The following is a 25,952-nucleotide window of genomic DNA, read 5'->3' on the forward strand; positions in this document are numbered from 1 at the left end:
ATCTTGTTTCTTGAATCTTGTTAAATTTTTTATTAGATTGGAAATTGTCACGTTGAACAACAAGCAACATAAATGTCAAGGTAGAGCTGGGGAAAAAAACCCTTAAAATTTTCCCCATGCTTGAGTTACAGAATGTTTTAGATGGACTAGTCAGCAAGGGGGTTTGTAGTAATTCTTCACTTTCTGTTTATCACCACACAGATCATATGCATCAATGTTATGTGCATCCAAAGCGTGGTCTTTGGACTTCACTCTTGGACAGTTCATTTCGTAGAAATGAAATCTATTCTGCGCGCTAGACGTGGCTGTAGTATTTGAAAAAAGAGATTTTGAGCTTGTCATGTTAGTGGTACAAGTTCCATTTCTTCTATGAGAAAACAGAGGTACCAAATGCTGATGATATGAGAATCAGTTTGGCACATCAAGGAGTATATACCTGGACTTGATTCTACCAAAAAAAAAAAATCCTGGACTATAGCGCTAGAACATAGTGAAGAGTGAAGAGTGAAGACTTGAAAGGACATAGGTTGAGACATTGTGGCAGTACAAAACAACATTTGATGTAACATGAAAAGTAAAGAATAGAAACAATTAGAATCACTTAAGAGGCGGCGAATAGGGGTTGCTTGTAGTCTACACCAAGGGAGGTTGAAAACTTTGGAATCAACACTTTATATTGGCTGGAGTCTTTTCAAGAGAGATTTTTATTAATCAAGCAAACTATAAACTCTCCGTAGAGGTAGAATACTATGTTTATGTGTAACCCCAATTCTAACTGATTAAAGAAATCCAAATTCTAATTGATTTAGGCCTTTAGGGAGTCTAAATTATTAAATTATACAAATAACCTTCACCCTAGGAAATTAAATAAGATACCAATAAATTGAATTATACTCTCACCCTAGGAAGTCTAAATTATTAAATTATTGGAATTATACAAATAAACTTCAATCTAAGAAATTAAATAAGATATCAATAAAAATATAATTTACTTTCAAAATAAAATAAATATTTCTTTGCACTTTCCACATCAATTACTTTTTAATACCTTACTAAGTTACTATGAACAAGTAAACCAGGCAAACAAGAATGTACAACCGACACTCGGTATGGACTTGTTCTGCATTTAAGAAGTACACGACACAACAATTGACTGGCTAACCTGAGAAGTGAAAATTTTGACTCTTTCCATAACTAGTTCAGGGCAATAATTTATTATCATTCACTGAAAAGTCTACTGAACAACGCAGATGGATTGTCGAGCAATATTTTATCCAGAAGCAAGAATTGCCATGACGATAATGAACTACTAAAAATTCAATAAGATATAATTTGCCTTTAAAAATGAAAAACAAAAAAGAAAAGAGACACTCAAAGATCAGGATAAAAATATCAGTGTCCAAATGAAGTCTAAATGTCTTGTGCCAAAGTCTCACAGGATAGAACATGATCTACTCAACACGAAATGATGATCACATCCAACAAGGGATGAGCAGCAGACATGATGCAGAATTATACTATCCAATTGGCTTCAATGATGTTTACGCAATACAAAATTCTACATCACTTTATATACTTGCTGTCATGTATCATTATATTCATCTTCTGTTAACTATATGCAGATCATCAGCAAGATTAAAAAGCCACAGTAGGAGCACAATAGCATCATGTATATATATATATGTAACAATCAGTGTACACGTCTTCCGGTAATGAAGAATGTGCCAAACACCTCCTAGTTAAAGTATATATCAATCACTAAACGAATAAAAAAATCAGCAGTAGCTACAAAACCCAATCCCCCAGCTATTGCCACATCAACATAAACACTACAACTGAGAGGACTGAAAATATAGCAGTCGGGCCCTTTCTACTACCACTGCTTGGAATTGTTGAAGGAAGTGAGCACTCCTCGCCATTGAAGTATACCTTAGTGGGAAAGCCATCTCCTTTAGCCACATTTATTCCAGGAGTCAATTTCTTAGTAAAAGAGATCACAGACTGTTGTTTCCCAGGCACCCAAGGATTCTGCTGTTGGTCTTCCGCCACGAGATAGTTCAATCCTTGATTACCCTGCATGAATATGGTATCATTGACACCATTCAAGGCCAAGGTACTTCCGTTGAACGAGTACATTTTTTGGAAACCAGCAGCTGCCTTGTCCAATTCTACTGCAGCAAACCAATCAGCAAATGAAGTATCCCCCCAATTGAAAAGTGTGATTCTTGCACTCCATCCATTACTGTAATCTGTATACAAGTGCCAGTTAATACTGACCCCACAGTTATCTCCACAGGGCAACGGATTTGGCACTGGTTCGTGTTTAAGTTGAGCCCACGCAGTAGACAAGGCAGTCCGATTATCAAATGGAACAAGAAGTGCATTTGATGGAAGAAGCATAGCTGGAGCTGTTGTGCTACAAGTACGAGGAGTGTTGCTAGGGCAGCCACATGCACAAGTTTTGCACGGAATGACAGAGTCATTATAGTAGGCAGAAAATGAGACACAGCATTTGGGACTTGCACTCTTGGGACGCGTGACATTGCACACCACCTGCCAGCTTGCAACTGCAGTTGAATTCACTGGTACACCGCTTGAAGCTGGAAATTGGCTAGGACTCACCTGCACTGGTTGGCTGCATTGATAATTAGGGTTAAGTGTACCATTGATCGCCCAGTTTAGTGGTGGTGAGAGCTGGGAACGGTTGAGATCTGGTGGCATTTTAAACACCTGCATCTGGAATGATGAAATTGACTTGCTTGGATCCATCTCTGTTGGCAAGATTGTACCATTTCGGCAACAATAAGGTTTAAACCCAAGTTTCGTGTCATTGTACATTGTTAGAGGCAGATCAATTATGGTTGGCCTTCTTTGACAATTCAATACAGTGGAGAAGTCCAAACTCTGGTAATAAGTACCTTGTGATCCAAAGATACATTCTGAAGAATCTACAACAGATGGATACGCCCCATTCATTGCAAATATGAATTCATCATTCATCCACTCCCAGCTCAATTTCCAATAATCAAGACGGCCAAGAGGGTTATGGTTTGAGATTGTGACCTGTGCCCAGTAATTCGACTCATATGTTTGGGTAACATCATACATAATTGTAAGGTCACCACTCCCACGAGCCAAGAACCCATCACTTGCAGTGATGTTTGTTTTAGCATTCGGGTCTTGCACGCAACAGATTTCCGTCACATTATTCTTCCCTGAAAAATCATCAAGCATCCATTCTCATTAACATGTTCTCTATTCAAGTTGAAACACCCAAATCAACAAAGAAGCTAAAAAATCATTTTCATTCTTTTATCATAATTATGACAAATTCTCCTATGGTTATCATGACTCACTCAACAAGATCAACAAGACTTTCCTTACTAGTGAGACAAGTCCAAAATAAAAAAGGTCTAGTTTATGAATTATACATGATCTCACACAAGTTGATATGGTCAACTACATTATAGGAGGCAATGTTGAAATAATCTTCATCCAATTCTCCTTGGAAAAAAAAATAATAATAATAAAAACAAATACCAAGAAGATTCAAGACATATTTTCATTGATCTAGTCTATCCCACCATCCTATAACAACAACCAAGCTTTACGGCCAAATTTTTTTACACCGGCTATGGATCCTCAACTACTCATAATTAGTCATATGTATTCTTTTCCGTCATTCTATCTTATCAAAAAAAAGCCACTTCAAGCCGAAAAAAATGCAACAAACATAAAATCCAACACAACCCAAATGCCGATATACCCATTTAAAAATTAAAATAAAAATTAAAAAAAGAAAAAAGTGGTACCTGTTGAAGTGGACTTAGGACAAGACCAACCATCGTTGACAAGCGAAATGTTAGAAGGCATAGGAATAGCAGGTGGAGCCACACCGAACTGAGTCCCGACCATGCTGACCTGGACACTCATCTGGGTCAAGTCCCCGGCTGTCTCGATCGCCGTCTTCAGATCCGTCATCGGGTACCCGACCAAAACGGTGCCGTTTCCCACACTCGCCGGCAAGCCAGTCCCCCCGTTGCCAATCACGGCGTTAGTGGCCGAAACCAAGATCTCGTCGTGTTGAAACCCAACGAACACTTTCCATGCCTGTAGCTCCACTTGGTCGTTGTTCTGAACTGTGAGTACGGATTCGAAGCGGTAGGGCTGGTGGGTCGGGTCGGATCCTGTAAGGTTGGGTTTTAGTTGGGACCCGGTGACGTACGCGTAGGAGACGTATATGCCGTTGCAGGAGTTGGGTCCGGTTGCTTGTTGAGAGAGTGCGGAGGGTAAGATCGTGAATAAGAGCAAAACGGCGACGTAGAAGTGGCGGCGGAGATTGGAGGCCATGGCTCTGGTCTGTGAGAGAGAGTTTTGAAAGTTTGAATTTTGTAATAAAAGAGAGAGAAAGTAATGAGTAGAGCTTAGTTTATAAAGTGTGGGCTTTAGAGAGAGAAACGCGTTGAGTTTTGTGTGTGTAGTGTGTGTACAGCTTAGAGGGAGCTGTGCTTTGCTTTGAAATATATATATTTTTGTTTTTTTTTATATTTTTATTATATTATTTCTTCGGTTTGCCATCTTGGAGTTGTTCAACTCCAAAGAAGGATTTGGTCTTTTAACTGCGGATTTGGATTTGGAAAAGGATGGCTTGTATTGTTTTGATTAGCTTAAGTTTATGTTTGATTATTAGACCAGTCGAGTTCAAACATAATATTAATATTCTTTATGAACAATTCGGTGGATATAAAACTTGATTTAATTATATATATAATATTATATTTTATTAAAACACAGCCCACATAAGTAAACTGAACCAAAACCATTTTTATTAGACATTTGTTATTCAGAAAGATAATTGCTTCTGTATTTATTGAACCCTAATTACTTCACATTGCATTTGATTCCATACAATTTATCTCCTTTGAGGGCAAACCAAAGAGCCATCCAATTGTACCCTACAAGCCTACAAGCTAGAATGACAAACATCAAGTCAATTGAGAAGTCAGGGTTTTGGGAATGCTTTCTAACATGAAAGAGGCCACCATGAGCAAATATAAATAAAGGCATAATATCAAAGAATGTAAGAAAAACCTAACCCAAAAATCAATATTGTTATTCTAAGAATAAGCCCCATGGGGAAGAGATGATCTTACAAAGAGCTTCATTAGTGCTTGTGCAAGATTCATCACCCAAATTCATTCCACATCTAGTGGTCTTCTCTTGTCAAAAGAATCTCATCCCTCACAACATTAATATATATACATACATATATATATATAAGTTTGTAAATTATTAAATTATAATATTTGAAATTTATTAATAGTTTAAATAGTCCATTTTGTAATAAAGAACTATATAGTTTAACAACATAATTTGAAATTTTATAAGTTCATAAATAAAATCATTTTATTTGATTAACTCAAAAAATATAGTTTCAACTATAATTTAGTTATTATTTAGTATTAGCATAAATATGTGAACACATAAAAAATTTTAGTTGTAATGTTTACTACGTATGAGAAAAGAATAAGTTAATCAAGTATGGAATAAGACAACCACATCCTCTAAATTGAAAATTATTTACCTTAACCTTCCTTGGATGACTAAAAAAATATTTCAGAAATTTTATATTGATGTCCACGCCCCCTCCAATAGGAAATTCAAGGTATTTTTAGCTATTGAAGGAAAGTTAGTGTAAATAGTTTGTATTTTAGGGAAGTTAAGTGTCTTATTCTAAATTAAATGAGAGGTAATTGCAATAACAGAAATCCAGAGAAGGTCAATGCAATTTTTCCAATAAATTATTGATAGTATCTTTTTTTTCTTATACCAAAAAAAAAATGTACCTTTATATAAACAATAAATAATCAAATCCACCCATGGAAAATAAATTATAAAAAAAAAAAAAAAGGGAGAGTTTAAATGTGAAAAGGTGTTGTCAATGTCATGAATGTTTCCGTTGTTTCTTAGAAAGAAAAGGTATTGTGAAGAATGATTCTTAGAAAGGTTCTGCGAATGTTCTTTAATTTGAATTTGTAGCAACAACTCCTATACTCTATGATATTGATATGAGCTTCCGGAGGTGCTTTTTTTAAATACAGTCAAAGACATGTTTCTTTGGTTCATATGGTTTACCAATAACGTAATCCCATGTGGACAATTCGGGCATTTTCACACACACACACACAACAAATAAAAAATCAGGCAATCATTTGAAGCTGAGATGGTAGGTGACAACATGGTGTGGTTTAATTGGAGAGCTAATCTTGTGCCATAATATACTTCCATATGAAACGCACAAAATCACGGCTTGTGTTGCGGCCTGCGGGCACGTCTTTGTCCTAACCAGTTATATGAAAAAATGCCTCTTACATTAGATAAATGTAATTAATAAGTAAAACCTATTTATTTCACCTTAAAAAAAAGAAAAATAAATAAATAAATAAGAGTAAAATCTAGGAATTTTGTACAAGTAGAATTTTTTTTTTTTTTTTAATATCTTACTTTAGGGTCTATTTGGATACCACTTATTTTGCTAAAACGGAAAACTTATTACTCAAAGTATTATAGATAAAAGTAAAATTTAGTAAAATTTACTTTGTGTTCACAACATCCAATCCTCACAACCTTGATAGCATTATGGAAGGAGTGCAGGAAGTGGTCACAGAGGAGATGAATGCAAAGCTTACAGCCATGTACACAGTAGAAGAGGTGGAGTTGGCAATTAAGGAGATGGCACCTCTTAAAGCACCGGGCCCAGACGGATTGCCACCACTTTTTTATCAGACTTATTGGACCGATGTGGGTATGGATATTTCTCAAGCTGTACTTTCTTGTCTAAATTCAGGTTCTCTTTTAAAGTCCATCAATCATACTTTTATTACTTTAATCCCAAAAGTAAAAAACCCGGAAAGAGTATCTGAATTTAGACCAATAAGTCTATGCAATGTAATCTATAAAATTGTCAGTAAGGTTATAGCTAATAGGCTTAAACCTTTTCTAAATAATATTATCTCAGAAACACAAAGTGCCTTCACGGCGGGTAGATTGATCGCTGACAATATTCTGATTGCATTTGAATCCTTGCATCACATGAAGACTAGCTATGCAGGAAACTCTGGGTATATGGCTTTAAAATTAGATATGAGTAAGGCGTATGACAGGGTGGAGTGGCTTTTTCTGGAGAAAATTCTCTTGAAGTTGGGTTTCCAAAATTCTTGGGTTTCTTTGATTATGGAGTGCATCACTACGGTGACATATTCTATAATGGTTAATGGGGAGCCACAAGGTATGATTACCCCAACTAGGGGACTTAGACAGGGGGATCCACTGTCTCCTTATCTTTTTCTTTTTTGTGCGGAGGGCCTGGATGCTATCCTTCGAAGGGCAGCTAATGATGGGGAAATCAATGGTTTCTCACTTTGTAGAAGGGGGCCGAAGATTACTCACCTCTTTTTGCAGATGATTGCCTTTTGTTTTGCAGGGCAACCTTGGCAGAATGCGAGAAAATAAAAAATATATTGAACATTTATGAGGCTGCTTCCGGTCAAATGGTGAATAAGGACAAGACTACTCTATTCTTTAGCAGAAACACAAATAAGGCTACCCAAGAAGCAATCAAAGTCTCCCTTGGTCTCCCGGCTATCCAACATTATGAGAAGTACTTGGGATTACCCTCCTTTGTTGGTAGGAGCAAGAAGGCTTGCTTTACTCACATCAAGGAAAGGATTTGGTCCAAGATGCAAGGATGGAAAGAGAAGTTGCTATCTCAAGCGGGCAAAGAAGTCATGATAAAAGCAGTGATCCAATCAATACCGGCCTACTCTATGAATGTTTTTAAGTTGCCGGTAAGTCTATGTAAGGATATTGAGGCAATGATCAGGAAATTTTGGTGGGGAAGTGGTGAAGGAAAAAAGATTCATTGGGTAAAATGGAGTACACTTTGCTCCTCAAAATCGATCGGAGGTATGGGGTTCCGAGATATAAAAAATTTCAATGAGGCTATGCTTGCAAAGCAGATTTGGAGACTCTTCCATCAAAAACACACCCTGCTGTACAAGGTATTTAGTGCTAAGTATTTTCCGGGAGGTAATATCCTAGATGCACCAATGCCCACTAATTGCTCTTATGCTTGGAAGAGCATCTTACAATCCAGGAGGGTGATACAGAAAGGAGCTGTTTGGAGAGTAGGGGATGGGCGGAATATAGACATCTGGGGTCATAATTGGCTGCCTGAACCTGGTATGAGCAGAGTAGTGTCGCCAAAAATTGATGAAGGGCTGAACCGGGTGTGTGATCTATTTTATCCTAATACAAAAATATGGAATTGGGAGGTGCTACAGAACTCATTCTACCCGTGGGAAGCTGAAGCAATAAGGACCATTTATGTCAGCGAAAGGTGCAACACTGACTGCCTTGTGTGGCCCAAAACAGCAGATGGATGTTACTCAGTTAAGTCCGCATATCAAATGCTTGCAACAGAGGTGATCAACGAAGCGCCATCATCGTCGAATGGGGAGAAGTCGAAGGTGTGGAGGAGTATTTGGAAGATCAAAGCACCTCCAAGAGTCAGACACTTCATGTGGAGAGCAGCAAGGGACTCTCTACCTTCAAAACAAAATCTAGCTCGACGAAAAATCGTTTTGGACGAAACGTGTTCACTGTGCGAGGAGCAGCAAGAATCGGTCATGCACGTGTTGTGGCTGTGCGACCAAGCCAAGGCTGTATGGATGTCCGTCCCTAGCTTCTCCAGGTTGTACCAGACTGGGTATCGGACTTTTTTTGATCTACTTGAGGCGGTGCTTGTTTACGAATCAGCTTTCACAGTTGCTCTGTTTTCAACCATAGCCTGGAGTTTATGGCAGTGGCGGAATAAGATTCGGGTACGACAACAATCATGGCCTTTACATGAAATTAGCAAAAAAGCGAAGGAATTAGTGATAGAGTTCTTCGACATTCACAAACAACCCCCTAGGCCAGTGGTGCAACGTCCCCAGGTGCGATGGATAAAGCCTCCACAGGATGTTTACAAAGCCAATTTCGATGCAGCTCTCTTTGATAGCAGTAACATGGCAGGTATTGGAGTGGTGATTAGAGACTATAATGGAAGCGTTATTGGTGCTCTGAGTCAAAAAATAGCTTTGCCTCAATCAATAGAACTTGCAGAGGCACTGGCGGCATCTCGGGCTGTGGCTTTTGCGAAGGAACAATGTTTATTCGAAGTAATATTTGAAGGTGACTGTTTACGGATAATAAAAGCTATTAACACAAAGAAGCCTTGTCATACTCTGTTTGGTCATATCATTGAGGAAATATGGAGTTTGAGTTCCTCTTTAAGGATGTGTAGCTTCCAACATGTAAGAAGAGAGGGCAACAATTTGGCACACGCCTTAGCTAGACGAGCAGTTGTATCTGCAGATACTGATGTATGGGTGGAAGAACTACCCTTGGATTTGGATGATGTATTCAATCTTGATTTAGTTTAATAAAATTCACTTATTGGATTCTCAAAAAAAAAAAAAAAGTACAGTGAGGCTTATAAATAGTGTCAAAAAGTACAGTGAAACTCATAAATAAACTGAATAGTAAAATAATTTCTAATTTTAATCCACATTCAAATGCACACTTACTCTTAACTATTGTAAAAGGGGGTATTCACCAAACCCACAAAAATCGCACCAAAACCGCCCGCAAAATGGCATAACCGCACTGCACCCTCTCTATATATTAATATATTTATTTATTTTTAATATTAGATATATTATTAATAGTTTAATAACCCTAGTTTTCAAAAAAATAAAAAAATAGTTTGATAATCCTATCAAGTGTTGACTAGAAAAGCCAGCCCAAAATAAAGAAAAACTAGCTCAATAGTTTAAAATTTGGCCAAAAACAAAGGGAAAAAATTAGTTTTGAGCTAGGTAGGAAAAACCCAAAATTTGAAAAATATATTGACAGCCGCATCTTATACATCACACTGCACATGTGACCACAAAAATGAGATACAATGCGGTTATGGTTTTCGCTAAACTCTAAACTGCACCGTATCGCACATGTAACCGCAAAAATAATGTGCAATTATAATTTTAACTAAACCGCATCATAAAGTACCATACTAAAAATAGCTCAAAACAGCACCGCATCACGAACACCCTATGTAAAACAATTGGACTAGGGTAGATTCAGTAATGGGCCCAAAATTCAAATACGAAGTTTGTGATGCTGATCAGCATTGGCTAATAGATGTTTTAATGATATGATTTTAGATGGCCCACACATGAAAAATGTTGGGATGATGTGTGTCCTACTAACCAATGTCAGAGCTGGGTTTTAAGAAGTTATCAACAATGAAACTTCCTTCTCAAGCAGTTATGGATGTGTCAACGATTTTGTATTTCAATGATACTTCATGATTTTTCAATAAAAATATTCAGAATTCAAATTTTTCATCTCCTATTGTATCCATTGTAAAAAAAAAAAAAAAAAAAAAATAGTAAATATTTGGACAAAGTTTATCATTAAACTAGTTTGGAAAGAAATCCTTCAAACTCCATTTGTTTTTTTTCACGATATGTTCATTCCAAGTATCAATTTCACTCATCCAAGGACAGATCTCTCATTAGTGCTCGATCTTCTTTTCTTTTTTCTTCATTCAATCAATTTGTTGTCTACGTTTCAGTTTAATAAAATTGTTAAGAATAGTTTAATACTTTGGATTCTTTTTAACTTTTTTTTTTTTTTTTTTGGTTTAATTGAATTTGTTTCAGATCTAGTGGTTCTTGAATATGTTCATGGTGGTGAGCTCAGAAAACGCAACAATCTGTATGCAATGCAAGCGGGGTTGGGATGATACTTGCAAATATAGTAGAGCGGTGAGGAATTTGCTTTCAGACATAGTAATGGATCTAGGTTTGTTTGTATGTTCAATGGGGTTGGGTCTGAGTGATGGTGTTGGACCGTTGGGTTGTTGGTAATTCAGGTTTGGTGGAGATGGTGAATTGAACTACGGCATCACCAAACCCTAAGAAAAATTCTTCATTGCTTGATCTGTCACCTCTCATGACACTAGTTCTTTGTGTGGTAGGCCTTTTTGTGGTTAAAGTGGGCTGGGCTGCCTCCTGCAGTATTGGGCCCAAGTATTTTGAGTAAGGGAGTTGAGACCGGTCCAATTGCAACTCAATTTGGTCCGGCTTGTGCGCAAACTATATCTCGTCTGCCAGGAGCACGCTTATGGCAGGCAGAACGTGGTGCTTATCCTCAATTTCTGCCGCAGAAGTAACTTTTCCCCAGTTTCTGCCGCAAAAGGAACTTTTTTCCAGTTTCTGCTTCAAAAGAAACTTTTCTCCAGTTTCTGTCGCAAGACTGACTTTTTTGCTATGTAACAAAACTTCCGACTATGCGATAAAGCTTCCTGCTGTGCGATAAAGCTTCCTGCTGTACAGTAAAGCTTTCTGCTGTGCATTAAAGTTTTCTGCCGTAAAGCCTTCTGCTATGCAATAAAAATGTCTGCTGTGCTTTAAAGCCTTCTACCGTGCAGTAAAACCTTTTGCAATGTGAATGACTACTCTTTGTTTTTACTGTAGAAATACTTTTCTACTTCCTGCACATAAACAAATCTAAAACCCAAAGAAAATACCCATCAAACAAATATTAGTTTAAATAGGTTAGCATATTCTCAAATATATATATACATGTATGAGTGTATATACTTATATGTATTCACATATACATATATAAAATATATTTTGCAGAACATGAGAAACAAGATATATGTATATATATACTTATAGCAGGATAATGGTTAGTTTGTGTCAACAGTGAAACACGTAATAACAAATAAAGAAGAAAGTTTCCGCAGAAAAGGTTTAGCTAGTATCATAACTAACACGGTACATATAATGAAAATGTGCTACAGCAGAATAACTAGTACAAAAAGTAAAGATACCACAACAGAACAATTGATGCAGCAGACGTGATAAAAACGTGCTACAGCAGGATGACTAAATACAACAGATATAATTTATAATGAGAGAAATAAAATATATTTGCAATCAAAATCAAGTATTGAATCTTCCCATAGGATAAGTAAACCAAGAAAGAACCCAAACCCCAACTTAAACAACCTTGTTATAGGCTTTTGCCATCAAAGTTGTGCATTTTGGAGAATAAGCCTAAATGACTACTAGCTATTACTTTTGGGGACATCAAAGAGTGGGTTTGCTAAGAGAGAGGGAAAAGATGGTCTATTGATGCATGCCCCTATTCCTGCCGTATTTTCTCTCTTTGTTTTACCACTTTCTTTCTTTCTCTCCGTTCTTTCTTTACTCTTAGTTTTTTATTACTCTCATGCCGTGCGTTGTTCCCCATTTGTGATCTTTCATTTTCTTGGGTCTCTCTCTCTGGGTGCTTACTACTCTCTTACCATGGGTTTTCCTCCCTTAAGTGCCTCCCTCCATTGGATCTCTCTCTCTTTTGGTGTTTTTCTCTCTTCCCCTGTTTTTCCTTTTCTTCCTCTGTTTTTCCTCCTCCATTCCCTTCCTTTTTTCTACCTGGTTACCTTCCTTTTATAGCAAATTGATTCAATGGGATTTTTCCCTTTTACCCCTAGGGCTTCACCAACTGTTTTTGGTTTGTTGTGGGCATCATTTCAAGATTACCCACTGGCCCATTGGTTGCCTAGACCACTGCCATTGTTCAGTTCATGTCTGTTGTACCACTACCCATTTCACGACAAAATTCCCTTTTGTTTGTTCCTGCTGTATACCTCTGCCTCACTACCTAGCTCTATGGTATGCATCAGATGGTCCCAACCATTTATTACTTCTTTTGGGTAAGATACCATCCCAACAAGATATATTCCCCAAAAGAAGTCACGACAGGAAACCAAATATAGACCCCCTTTTCCCCCCACCACCAAACCACGCCTTCTAAATCCCTTTGACCGTGGGCCCACCTCTATTGTATTGGTTGGGTACAGGTTGGTGGTGCCCTAGCCCTTCTGTGCTTACTCTGCTATCCTCTGTGTTTGCCTCCCACGCCGTTTCTGCCGTAGCAAATTAGCTTTGTTTTGGTCTGCTGCGTGTTTTGTCTTATTTCTTCACGCATTTCCTGCTACGTTTGTCATTTTCCTTTGGTTTGGCTTTTCTTTCCTTCATGTGATTCCTGCTACTGACACTTCCTGCCATTCCTTGTTTCTTTTCATCGTGCTTCTTCATATCAGTTTTCACGCTTATCATTTTATACAAAAGAATTTGGGTCTTTGTGGGCCAGATAATGTTAACTGGATCAAAAGGGTCTTGGGCCCAATTTGTCTTTGTCTGCCGAAGCCATTCTGCAAGGGAACTGTATTATGCGGCAAATCTGTATTCTGCAGCACATCTGTATTCTACGACAGATTTACGTTTTGCTATAGATTGCTTTCCCTTGCATTTCTTTCTTTGGACCTCTCTTGCTCTTTGGTCTTCTTGGTGGGCCTTTGGGCCTTACTTTTTCATTGGGCTTTCTTCCTCATGGGCTTTTGGATATAGATTTGCAAAAATGGGCATCAACACTTTGAAAATTGGAGTTTTCAAACTTTAAATCTAGTGTTTTTTTACGAGTATGTTTAGTACACTAAATGTGGATTATAAAAAGAATGGTAATCCTTATTCCTGTGAATAAAATGTGTTGTAATGGAATAATTAAACCTATTCATTTGTGAGTCTAAATCTTCTGTCACATTCTTCCTACTCTACTATATACTCCACAAGTAAAAACTTATGATCTATTTTAGGAAATACCTTATTCATACAATTATATTTTCTAGAAAATAATATATTTAAATTTTAGAGAGATGAGTTATTTTTTAATGATTTTTTATGTCTATAATTGTTAGGTAGATATAGAAAGTTTACTTATTTGGAAATATATTAATGTTAAAAATTATTACATCTACTAAGAAAAACTATTATAACCCTTTTAGAGCATTCACATTAGTGAATGTAAAGACGTGCAAAATAGAAAAATATGCAAAATTTACACAATATCTCTTAAATTTACTCTGTATCAGTCCTTCTATTATTGTGTAAATATGTACATTTGCTACAGTAACCGTGCAAATATGCACGATTAATATAGCTATGTATATTCTTATTTTATTAATTTTTTCTCTCATCTCTGCTCTTATCAATCTCTCTCTCCCTTTCCCCAGTCTCTCACCTCTGCTCTCACCGGACCCAGAGCTTTCGCCAGAGTTGGGCCAATCACCAACAACCACCAGTACCACCGCAATCCAGCACTACCAACCTCCACCACCACAACCCACTTCAACGGTTGAAAATCCAAACACAACCATCGGAAATCAATCTCAAACTCAACTCAAAATCAATCCAAACCAAAATCAAATCAAAACCAAACCATTGGAAAACCCATTAGAAAAACACAAAACAAATCAAAACCAAACCGCCGAAAAACCCATTAGAAAAACCCAAAACAAATCAAAACCAAACCATCGGAGTTGCCGTCGATCTGCCTCAAAGTTTTTGTCATTATTGTCAGATCCACAGCCGTAATCTTTGCCGTCGTTTTCGTCAGATCTCCTCACCTCCATGTGTGAGTGTGTGGGTTTGGGATATGAGAGGGAGAGAGTTGAGGAAGGAGATGGAGAGAATGTAAGAAAGAGAGATGGGGTAATGTTAAGAAAATAATAGTAAACAAAAGAATAAAAAATATTATTTAAATAAAATAGAGTGTATAATAGATGGTCTAAATCGTCTGATATGAGTGTTTTGTAAAATGATAGTGCAAAATATAACAAGTAAGCTCTTACGTGTAAAATAGACAGAAAATTTTAGATGAGCTGGTGTTGATGCTGATATTCTAAAAGGAGAATAGTTATTCCTCATTTTAAAGAATAGCTATTCATTAAGAATAATTATTCCTTGTAATAAAAATATAATCAAACTATTGAATAGTTAAATCATAGGAATAACAATTACATTATAGTGTCTATTACAGTTTACAAAACATGCCCTAAGTTTTAAAAAAATAAAGGTAATAAAAAAGATTTTATTTTATTTTATTTTTCTTGTGTATTTTTTTAATTCTTTAAAAATGCTAATATGACATTTTTTAAATGTCAAATAAATTTCTTATTATTATTTTATAGTCATGTCAGAATAACTGATAAAACACGTCAATAGTACATACCATTTGCCACGTTCGCATTTTTTATTAATAAGTTAACAGTAGAGTAACTTTAAGTTTAAAATAACAATTATTAAATTGATTTCTATCAAAATATATGAATCAAAGTTGTATTTTCGCCTAAAAAATTATTGTGAGATTGATTGATTGATGGGATCGGATGATCTAATGAAGTCTGGACTGTGGCAAGAGACCACAGATCCAAGGAACCAAATTCTACTTCTGTGCTAGGCTGCTAGCTAGCCACTTACTTGGGCTCCTGAGTTTATTCACGTGCTCACAGCTGCTCATTGGATTTCAAATGGGCTTAACTTTAAACTTGTGTAATATTGAACTCACTGTGGGCTGTGGAAAGGCGTTTGTGGTTTCTGATTTGATAAATCCAAATTCTAAGTACGGCCCATGACGTGGTTCTTCAGCCGATTTTCAGTTCAATTGTAGGTTGGAGCTTGGACCTTCTTATCTGCGGAACCCCAATATGATATTGCTTGATTTATTTATTTACAATATCTTTTTTTTTAGAATTCGATAGTTTAGGATAGTGCTTGATTAAATAAACTGTAGATGTGGTTTTTCGTTGTAATTATTATTTACCTTTTGGCATCTAAACATTAGAGCATTAGCATTGGGAAATGCTAATGCCAAATCTAAAGGGAATTTAACATTTTCAACTTCAAAACAACCTGCATCAGGGAATGGCAAACAGCACTATTGCAAATTTTTTTGCAATAGTGCTACAGTGCAATTCTATGTTTAGAATTGTACTGTAGCAAGTATTGTATCAAAAATAATATATTTTATGTGTTTCCCCCTAAAACTTCTCTCTTATGAATTCATTCTGCGCGGGCTCTCCTCTCTCTCTATTCATTCTCTGTTTCTCACATCTGCTCTCTCCTCATCTCTGAAGCTTCATCTCCGAAGTGTCTCTGTGACCATCTCCGAAATTTCTGGACCCATCTCCATCTCTATCTCCGAAATTTCTCACCCGATTCACCCTCACCCATCTCCATCGCTGACCCTCACCCATTCACCGATTCACCCTCACCGATTCACCCTCACCCTCACCTCACCCGGTCACCGATTCACCCTCACCCTAACCTCACCCATTCACCGATTCGCCCTCACCCATTCACCCTCACCTCACCGATTCACCCTCACCCTCACCCATCTTAACCGATTCACCCTCACCCATTCTCAAGGGTTTTTAGGTTTGGGTTCAGATTTTGTAAAAATGAAGCTCCGTCGGTGTTGGGGGATTCAGCTTCGTCGGTGTTGGTGCTGACTGTAAGGTGGGTTTTGATTAATGTAGAGTTTTTGTGTTTGTGTTTCTTTTCTCTCTCTGCAAGAAAAAGAGGGATTTAGCTTGTGTTTGTGTTTGGGTTTTGATAAAAGAATTGTTGTTGATGTTTGCAGAGTTTTTGTTGTTGATTTAGCATCTTTGAGACCGTAAGCTCGAGTTCATCTTCAGAAAGTTTGCTCGGTTCATCTTCAATTACTAGTAAGTATCTCTCTCTATCTATTTCTCTCACTTCTCTCTTTTCTCTTTGTTTCTGTAGCCCTCTGTAAAACCGTTCTTTGATAAGCCCTTTTTTTTTCCTCCTGTGTAATACATGACTAGTTTAGTAATATTAAACCAAAATTTTGCTGGGAGCATCAAAACCAAATTTATTATTATAAACATACATAATCACAATGATGCTGGGAGCATCAAAACCAAATTCATTTGAGATTATTTGGTTTTAATGCTCCCTACATCACACAACACTTAGTGTCGAAATTAACATGTGGACCAAATTGTATCGTCTAAACTTTTTATATGATTGCTATATTTGAAAATCCAATAACTAAATTAGAAAATGGAGCAAATTTGAAGGACCCAAAGTGATGTTTTGCCCAAAGATAAACTTTCAATACAGAGCATGGCTAAATATGCTTACAATTTTGTCAAACAGTTCCCCTTCTGTCACATATTCTAAAACCATGTAAATCTTGGTTTTGCTTGCCAACACCTGCATAGTTGTTGTGATAATGCATTAGCAGGAGAACATAACCAATGCTTACTAGGTACTTAATTAATATAATCATGGGAATAGTCAACAGGAAAACTACTAAACATTGTGGTCCAAATATTCTTCTAAACTAATCAATTTTATGTTCCTCAAATAGCATATACAAGGCAAAGCATGTGGCTGTATTTCTATTAGGTCCGATTTTATTCATGACATGCCAAGCAAGTCCAGCAAAAAGTTAAGCATTAATATTTGGCTGTGTACAGGGCTAGTATTTCTGTCACAGGATATCACTGTAGTATACTTGAAATATGTTGATTAGGAGCTGTCAATATATATTGTTTTGATTAGGAGTTGTCAACATATATTGTAGGATATTGCTATATGTGAGAAGTTGTCACCAAAATATTATGATTAGCTTATACTAATTGTAAAGACACAAATAAGAATTGACTTCATATACTAACTATTTTAAGTTCCCTATTTAAAAGGGATGGTTAGGCAAGAAGACTATGACCAATATGGTGATTTCTTACAAGCTGATTCTGATTTTGTGGAACTATTTTTAAGTGGGTCTCAAAATCCTTCAATGCCCATCCAGTCTTTACCGGAAGTTGAAATTGTCACCTCTAAACATGGTGCCAACTTCAGTGTAGATGAGGACCTCCTCCTCATCGCTGCATGGCTTAACGTTGGCATGGATGCTGTGCATGGTACTGACCAAAAGAGTGACAAATTTTGGACAAAAATTTGGGAATTTTTTTGCGTGAACAATACTTACGGAACCACACTATAGTGTGTAATTCTTCATAACATGATCGTTGAGGATGAACGAGATGTAAATGAAGCGGTGGAATTAGATTATGAGCAAGTTAATGACAATCCTACTATACAACTGTCACGAGAGAACACAAATACATTTACGGAGTTCATTGAAACCCATCAATGTATTCAAGACCATAAAAATCATTTTCAACTCCAATCAGACCTCATTGAGCATTTATGGCAATTACAAGGGGAGTTGTAGGAATTTAGTAAGTGTGTGAGTTATGCGTGTGGTGTTTTATTGTAATTTGATATATGTATGAATCTTCTAAAGACAACATTGGTAGTTATGTATGTGGATTGTATCTATATATATGTATGTGGATTTTTGGCAAGTTGCATGTATATATATGTATGTGAATTTAGGTTGAGTATATTGATATTTGGCAAATTCTTTCTATAAGAAAAATTGGTAGGTTCTATATGTGTGTGTGTGGATCAGAAAAATTGGCAGGTTCTATATGTGTGTGTATGTATTTGGTAGGTTGAATTTGACAGGTTCTATATGTGTGTGTGGATCAGAAAAATTGGCAGGTTCTATATGTGTGTGTATGTATTTGATAGGTTCTATATGTGTGTGTGGATCAGAAAAATTGGCAGGTTCTATGTGTGTGCATGTATTTGGCAGCTTGTTTGAATAGTTGTTGAATTTGACAAAAAAAAAAAAAAAAAAACGTTTGCTGGAAAGAAATGATGAAGGCCAGGGAAAGATATTTGATATGTTCTTTGGAATAGACGTTGAATTTGACCCAAAAAAAAAAAAATGGTTTGCTGGAAAGAAATTATATAAATGGTTGTGGTGCTTTAAAATCCCTACCAATGTCCAATTGTACATGCCTGGAATATGCAACTATTGAGAGTTGTAGTTCTTTGATGTTCATTTCAAAACGCCAGCTACCTCCAACTTTGAAAAGTCTAGTGATAAATGATTGCAAGAATTTGCAATTTTTGATAGACGAGGGAGAGGCTTCTTCTTTATTATTGAAAGAGGAGAGTATTAACAGTAATGCATCTCTTCTTGAGCACTTGGTTATTTAAAGGCCAAGAAAGAAATGTGATTGTTGGAAATCTCAGAATTGTACTGTTGAAAAAAATTGGCTGTTGGAACTTGGAAAGCCCTGGAAAGAAATTGGCAGTTGGAAAGAAAGTGACCGTTGGAATCACCAAAATCTGAAAAAAAAAAAATTTGACAGTTGAAAGAAATAATAAAGTAAGTTTAAAAAAATAATATTTTAATACAAATAGAAGTTTGGGATGTGGAGGTATTGTAAAATAAGATGGTATAAATGATAAAGTGGGTTTTAGAATTGTAAAATAGAATAGCATTAGCATTTTCCAATGCTAATGCTCTTAGCATTGGGGTGTAAACCCACTCAAATTGCTATTTAACATTCAAAAATTCCAAACATGCCCAAATTTAGACATGGTAAAATGGGTCAGAATTTTTCTGACCCGACCCGAAAAATACCTGATCCGAACACGATTTTTTTTTTACCCGAAACAAAAATAGGTTGACCCGTGACCCGACCTGTGTTTGTTTGTTTTTCTTTTTCTTTTTTTGGTTTTCTTGGGTCAACTCGACCTGACCTGCGACCTGACCCGAATCCGAACCATTTTTTAAAACTTTTTTGTTGGTAAAAAAAATAAAATTAAAACAATATTGGTTTAATTGTTTGTTGTGAGTTTTAAGGAAACAATTGAGACATTTACATAACTATATGCAAATTAATTGAAAGATGAATGATAGAGTATTCTGTAATGAGTAAAGATTTTTAGATATCAAATAGCAAAGTACATGCTAAGATAATCTGGTTATGGTATAGTTAAAAACATAGATTTAAAATTGTAAACATGTGTGAGAAACATTAACAAGTGTGAAAATCGTAAAGTCAAAGTATCAAATTAACATAAATTATGAATGTTTAGACCTATTTTTTAACAATTTATGTCCAAAATAAACAGCTTTTCAAAATAAATTATGATATTTCCTAGAGTGTGTTTTGCTTAATAATGATATGATATTCATAAAAAAAAGACCATATATAAGTATGTAAACAATCAAACTTTAATATATATCTCAAATTAAAATAGAGTGCCAACCACAATTGACAATAGATTATAAAATTAATTTTCAAGATTGTCAATTTCTTATATGTTTTTATTCTTTGTTAATTGAATTATCCAATAAGTCATTTGTAATTTTGTTTTATATTTTGGGATGTTGATATTGTATAGAAATAAAATTTGTGTATTTGTTTTACTTATCTTTGTATTATTTTGTTTTAGATAGCAATGTTAGAATTTGTATAATTTTAAAATTATTCAATAAGTATTAATAAATGTAATTCATTCTTGATATAAGTGGTGAATTCAAAGTAATGCATTTTATATCAAGTAATTTGTTACATGACTTTCTAAATGGCAAATACATGTTGTTTTCTTTAAAAAAAAAATTCATGAGAAAAATACGGGTCAACTCGAGCCAACCCAACCCAACTCAAAACTCGATTGACTCGAACTCGTTTTTAACCCGCTTAAAATGACCCGTTTTGACCTGCAACCCAATTAACTTGACTCAAACTCGACCCGCCCGTTTTGCCATGTCTACCCAAATTACACTTTGCTTAGGTTGTTATTGCTAAAACTTTTTAGCAATTGTGAACAATATATATTATCTTATTGTCTCTCTCCACCCTCTCTCTCTTTCTTTATTTAATGACTTTTCTTCTCTCTCCTCTTTCTTTCTACTATTTTATTGTATAGTTATATTATTTTAAGAGAAATGATACGTCTACAATATTTTTACAACAAATCCTAAGTGGCAAGTTGTTACTAGTTGTTATTGTTGAGACAAAAAAGTAATCTTAACGTTAGTTTGAAATTTGAACCAATAATAATCAACCACCTGTGATTTGTTATAAAAATGTTGTAGACGTAGCATCTCTCTTATTTTAATGTGTTAAATGTTAAAATAAAAATTGGGATGTTGAGTGTGTTGTAAAGTAAAATGATATAACAATAAAATAACTTTTTAGATAGTAAAATATCAGTTTTTATGCAAACTTGAATGTGAGTGCTCCAAGCAAGTTGGTGTTGAGCTATGATAAATGATATTCATTTTTTTTTTATGACTAATTGAGTAATTAATAGAGATGATAACCATAGCTGCCGGAGGAGATAATCCCCTAAGAGCCCAATAAACAATAAGGGAATCACCTACAAAAAGTTTGACAATTTTTTCAATTCCTAATAAAACTTCCCTAAAATGGTTTATGTTAGTAAAACCTTAATTGATATAGCTATTAGAGTAAGTAAAACTTTTTTTGGAGGGGGGTCATGGCCCCCACGTACTGAGGGAAATACTTATGTACCTAGGTTTCCTAATTGAATTTAAACACTTGGCTACATTGAGCAATAAGATAATAATTTAATTTTTCAAGAATAACTAAATTCAAAACAATCAAATATTTAAATTCAATATTGTATTTTTTTTTTTTTTTATATAAGATAAAAATTCTACCCTAATCTAATTTAAATGTATATGTGTGTATGTAAAACTCTTTTCCAAAGACTTGAACCCTGACCCTTACCCCCCACACGCCACAAGTACTTATACTTGTAGAGTAATCATCGCGCTAAGGGTGCGCAATGGTAATTCAATTCAATATTGAATCTAAGTTTTATCGTTAGTAAAATATCAAATTTTCATGAGTACATCAATGAAACAAAATTTTCACACATCAATCGTTTAATCAATACTTTAACACCTTAACAAGTTAGTGAAATAGTATATGAATGTATGTGAAAAACTAAAGCACCAAACATTTTAGGATTCCAATTCCACACGACATTGTTTAGTTTTTCTTCAAATAAAGGTAGATACAGCACTTGTTTGTATATGCATAATTGGTATATGAATAACGATAATGCCAAAGCAAAGAGACACAACGTACTGATGACGACTCAAGAATGCATTTCCAATGTAACTGATCCAATGAATTACACCTGATTTAAGGAGCCACCTATCTGCCTACAATGACCAGCAACATTGTATCCTGGCATTGCCACCTAACCTTTAAGGGGCAATGATATTGTACACATATCAAAGGTGGAGCAGCTTACAATTATAAAGATACAAAACCTTCACCATAGGGCATAAACAATTCAGGATTTAGAGCCTAGCACTTGGTGATTTGTGAAGTTAAAGAGAATCAATATACCATTTCCGCCAGTTATATGATGCTTTGCTTCTGATAATTGGGTCATTTGGGTGCTAGTCGGCAATAGCATTGACTTGTTCTCACTTCTCACATTTTTCATGAAACAATCGCATATGGCCAATAGTGACGTTAGTGCTATTAAATATTTTGATTGGTTATGTCAATAAATGCCCTAAAAACACATGTTAAATATTAATAAAATGCTCAATTATGAATTGTAATAGATATTTTAAAAAAAATGAAACACACATGTTAATAACTCATGCATTGATATATCATCAATGATCAATCATACGTAGGTTCCAGTTAACTCAACTAGTAAAGTTTTTTGTAATCGAATAAACGATTTAGCGTTTGATCTCTGTTTACACAAAAAATTTGATCTCTTAGTATGATAATAAAGAATAATTACCAGGAACAAACGTCATAAATTGAAACTATTTCTAAATAAAATTATTAATCATAAAAAAGTAATTTTAACATTCATTAATTATATAATTGAAATTATTATAATCATATTCATTATCATATTCATATCTATTTATAATATTTTTTTTAATTGTAAAATTGACATAGATCTAAGTGTTTAACTTCTCTATTAAAAAAAAAAAAAAGGGTTCAAAGTGTTTAAGATTTTCTTATGATCAAGTTCAAGTGTGCGAGCATGTTTAAAAAAAAAAATTCCATTGCTTATGTACGCTGATCTTAGTGTCTTAGTGGCTGTGACTAACTAAATAGACCATTATAGTTTTCATATTAGTGGCCTTGTCTAACTAAAAACTAAAATAGGTCATACTGCGTGGACTTAAGACAACAAAAATTATTGTGATAGTCATCGATCAGTAGCAGCCATCAAGGTCTCTCGGTGGTCAAAGAAATAGGACTGAGACATTGCCATAAATTGTCTGATTAAGAAACCCAAGTGCAGCTATACTCTACTCTTAAATATAAGTCCACCTTACGATTACCATTTTGGTTATAGGTTAATAGTTCTAAATTGAAATCTTCTCTCTCATTTATTTTTTTATGGCACTGGTTTATAAACAATTCAACCTCTCTTCTATATCCCACCATTGATGGCAATTTTTCTTTTTCTTTTTTATTTTATTGCATTCAGTCCGATGATCCCATGTCCCCCTATGACATAAAAAAAATCAAATGCAAAGCATATAATACCACATGATAATAAGCTTATATAATCATTCAACAAATTTAAATTTGGGGTTAATAGTTAACAAATGGCATGTGGAATGGGAATAAAGTGAACTAGAAAATTCTATTCACAGAATCATGAGGGGGCCGCTAATATAGGCAAAGTGTGCATTGCCAACCAAACAAGGACCTTGTCTGGTTCATAGATCAGGGTCCCCAAAATTTTGTTTGGTAGTAGTGCCAAGTGAGTCACCTATATGAATATTATCATACATAAGCAATGTCACAGTCTATAAGCTACTTAGTAGAGGGGTCCAAATTAAAGCCATTTTCAATTGCGTGTCAATTTCATTGGAACAAAATTAAAGTCTGTGACTAGTTAAGACCCAGTCACCCTCAATCACAATCTTCCAATTCATCAACCACAATGACAAACTCATAAAGAAATTCAAACTTAACAATTTAGTTTGGTAGTTAAAGTTGTTGGCTGAATTCAGATTTAAACAAGCCTAATTAAACCGATCCCACCCATAAAAGAGTTTCACTAAGCATGCAAAGATAAAAAAATTAAGTTCCAATAATTTGGATACATTTATTGATGACATTAATGAACCTTTTCGCCCATTGTAAACATGTATTTTAAAACTAATTAATTAGTAAGAAGCTAGATTTATCATTCTACAAGGTTGTAAGGCTTGAGTTGATAGATTCCATCATTGAGTATATCATAGTTTTTTCTAATGATTATTAAGTGTACATTTTTGGCTATAGGCTTTAAGCAAATAAACTAACAACAAAATAAGAGTGGGCGTTTCCAAATTTTAGAAAAGTTTATTTATTTCTTTGTTGAAAGTTAGAGGAAAAAAGCTAATCAAAATGTACTAAAAGGATTTTGTTTGCTTTTGATTATTGTTACAAATTTTCTTCTTTATCTTTTTGCCTCTTTCTTGCCACAATCTTGTTTACACTTTGGGCACCTCCAACTAAGTAATCATGTTGGAGAAGAACTTTGAAAAGGCATTCTAGAGGTGTAGAAGCCCCTTAAACAATCAAAAAGAGAAAGCAAGGAAAAGAGTGAATAAAGTTTAAGATTCTTTAAATTATTTTAATTTGAATCTTTAGAATATATATCACCGTTTTGAAGTTAAATTATGCAAATTAGTTAAGCTTTGGCGATATTGGATCCATTAAATTTTATTGTATTGTTATATTGTAATGTTGTAAGTGGACACTGGACAGCTTTAAACTTTTCAATATTACTTTCTAGAGATCCGGAAAGAGTAGAAAAATGTGAAAAAGAAACTCAAACTGCAATTCTTTTCTACCCTGAAAAATTAAGAAGAAATAAAAGACCAAAATTTCAAAATTTTGATATCAATTAACAAATGTAAAAAAGAAATGACACTTCACCCAATTTTTAATTTTTTTAATGTAGTGTCAATATTGTATTAAGCATTATAAGTTAAAAATTGTATCCATAACAAGTTAAGTTTTGTGATTTTCATTTGATATTGATGAGAAAATTGAGAGGTAAAGGGCTAACAACTTTTAAAGCTCTTTTTACTTTTTAGACATGACTTAGAAAGAGCAATATATTGACAATGGAGAATGAATTATTGTCATTTGAGAATGGAACCCACATTTGAGGCCTAAATTGGTACTTTATGCTACCATGTATAATGGTATAACCTAAACAGCCTGGAAAGTCCCTATGGACGGTGCTTTGCTGTGGTATATGGCTTTGTCACCATTGCCAATGAAAATAATAAGCCACCGAAATGCATACCTTCCTTACATACATGCCCTAGCCCTCACACAATTACAAGTCAAACATGTAAAAGCTCTTGGATCTTGCTCCCGATTTCGTAAGCCTATAGCCACTCAGTTCACACACAAATAAGGCCTACTAGAGATGGCAAAAATATTACATTCTATCCTATGTGGGATTTCTTTTTTCTCATAAGATAGAGGAGATGAGATGGAGATGAATTTTGCCCATCCTATGTATCATCTCATCTCGATTCTATCCCAAATATGATATCTTGTTCTAGTATCATGTTAAATTACTGATACTCTCATAAGTTTAAGTTATTAGAATATGATAAATTTAATCATTTAACCATATATTTCTAAAGTTCTAACACTATTGTCCCAACGGGTTTTTCCCATAAAAAAAATGAATGGAACGGAACAAGACAAGACCCCATGGTTCTAACCTGCTTCACCTCGTTTTTATCCCTACCTAACATGTGGATCTAGCCATGCCAATTTCATCACAATTCAAACAAGATTTTCGTTTAACATTTGCTTATAACACATGCTAGTTCACACATGCATACAGACAAGATATACGGTCAACTTTTGTTGTGTAACGACGAAAATTGGGCAGCCTTAGTTTCTTAGGAAGTGTTTGGTTCCTTCCTTGACAAATGGATGGCAGCGGCACCATCTTGTTTCAGGTAATGACACATGCAAACGATTTTGAAGAAGCTTTAAAAAAAGGTCATTGTGGAAAAATAGAAATTATTAGTTCAATAATTTGTCATTTGGGGTAAAGTGAAAT

General features: G+C 35.0%; 1 protein-coding gene and 1 long non-coding RNA gene across 2 annotated transcripts; one reads left to right on the plus strand and one right to left on the minus strand.

Annotated features, from left to right (window-relative positions):
* Positions 1-1,649: 1,649 nt before the first annotated feature.
* Positions 1,650-4,458, minus strand: LOC115995317 (COBRA-like protein 7). Its single transcript, XM_031119832.1, has 2 exons — positions 3,813-4,458; positions 1,650-3,215 (listed from the first exon to the last, which is right to left on the minus strand). The coding sequence occupies exons 1-2, from the start codon at positions 4,348-4,350 to the stop codon at positions 1,807-1,809; spliced, it is 1,947 nt and encodes a 648-aa protein (XP_030975692.1). The 5' UTR covers positions 4,351-4,458; the 3' UTR covers positions 1,650-1,806.
* Positions 4,459-16,328: 11,870 nt separating this feature from the next.
* LOC115993692 lies at positions 16,329-17,746 on the plus strand. The gene is made up of 3 exons (XR_004093047.1): positions 16,329-16,472; positions 16,597-16,681; positions 17,684-17,746. It is a non-coding gene; the product is annotated as an uncharacterized LOC115993692 (long non-coding RNA).
* The last annotated feature ends 8,206 nt before the right edge of the window (positions 17,747-25,952 follow it).

Source organism: Quercus lobata, chromosome 6, assembly GCF_001633185.2.
Source record: "Quercus lobata isolate SW786 chromosome 6, ValleyOak3.0 Primary Assembly, whole genome shotgun sequence".
NCBI lineage: Eukaryota > Viridiplantae > Streptophyta > Magnoliopsida > Fagales > Fagaceae > Quercus > Quercus lobata.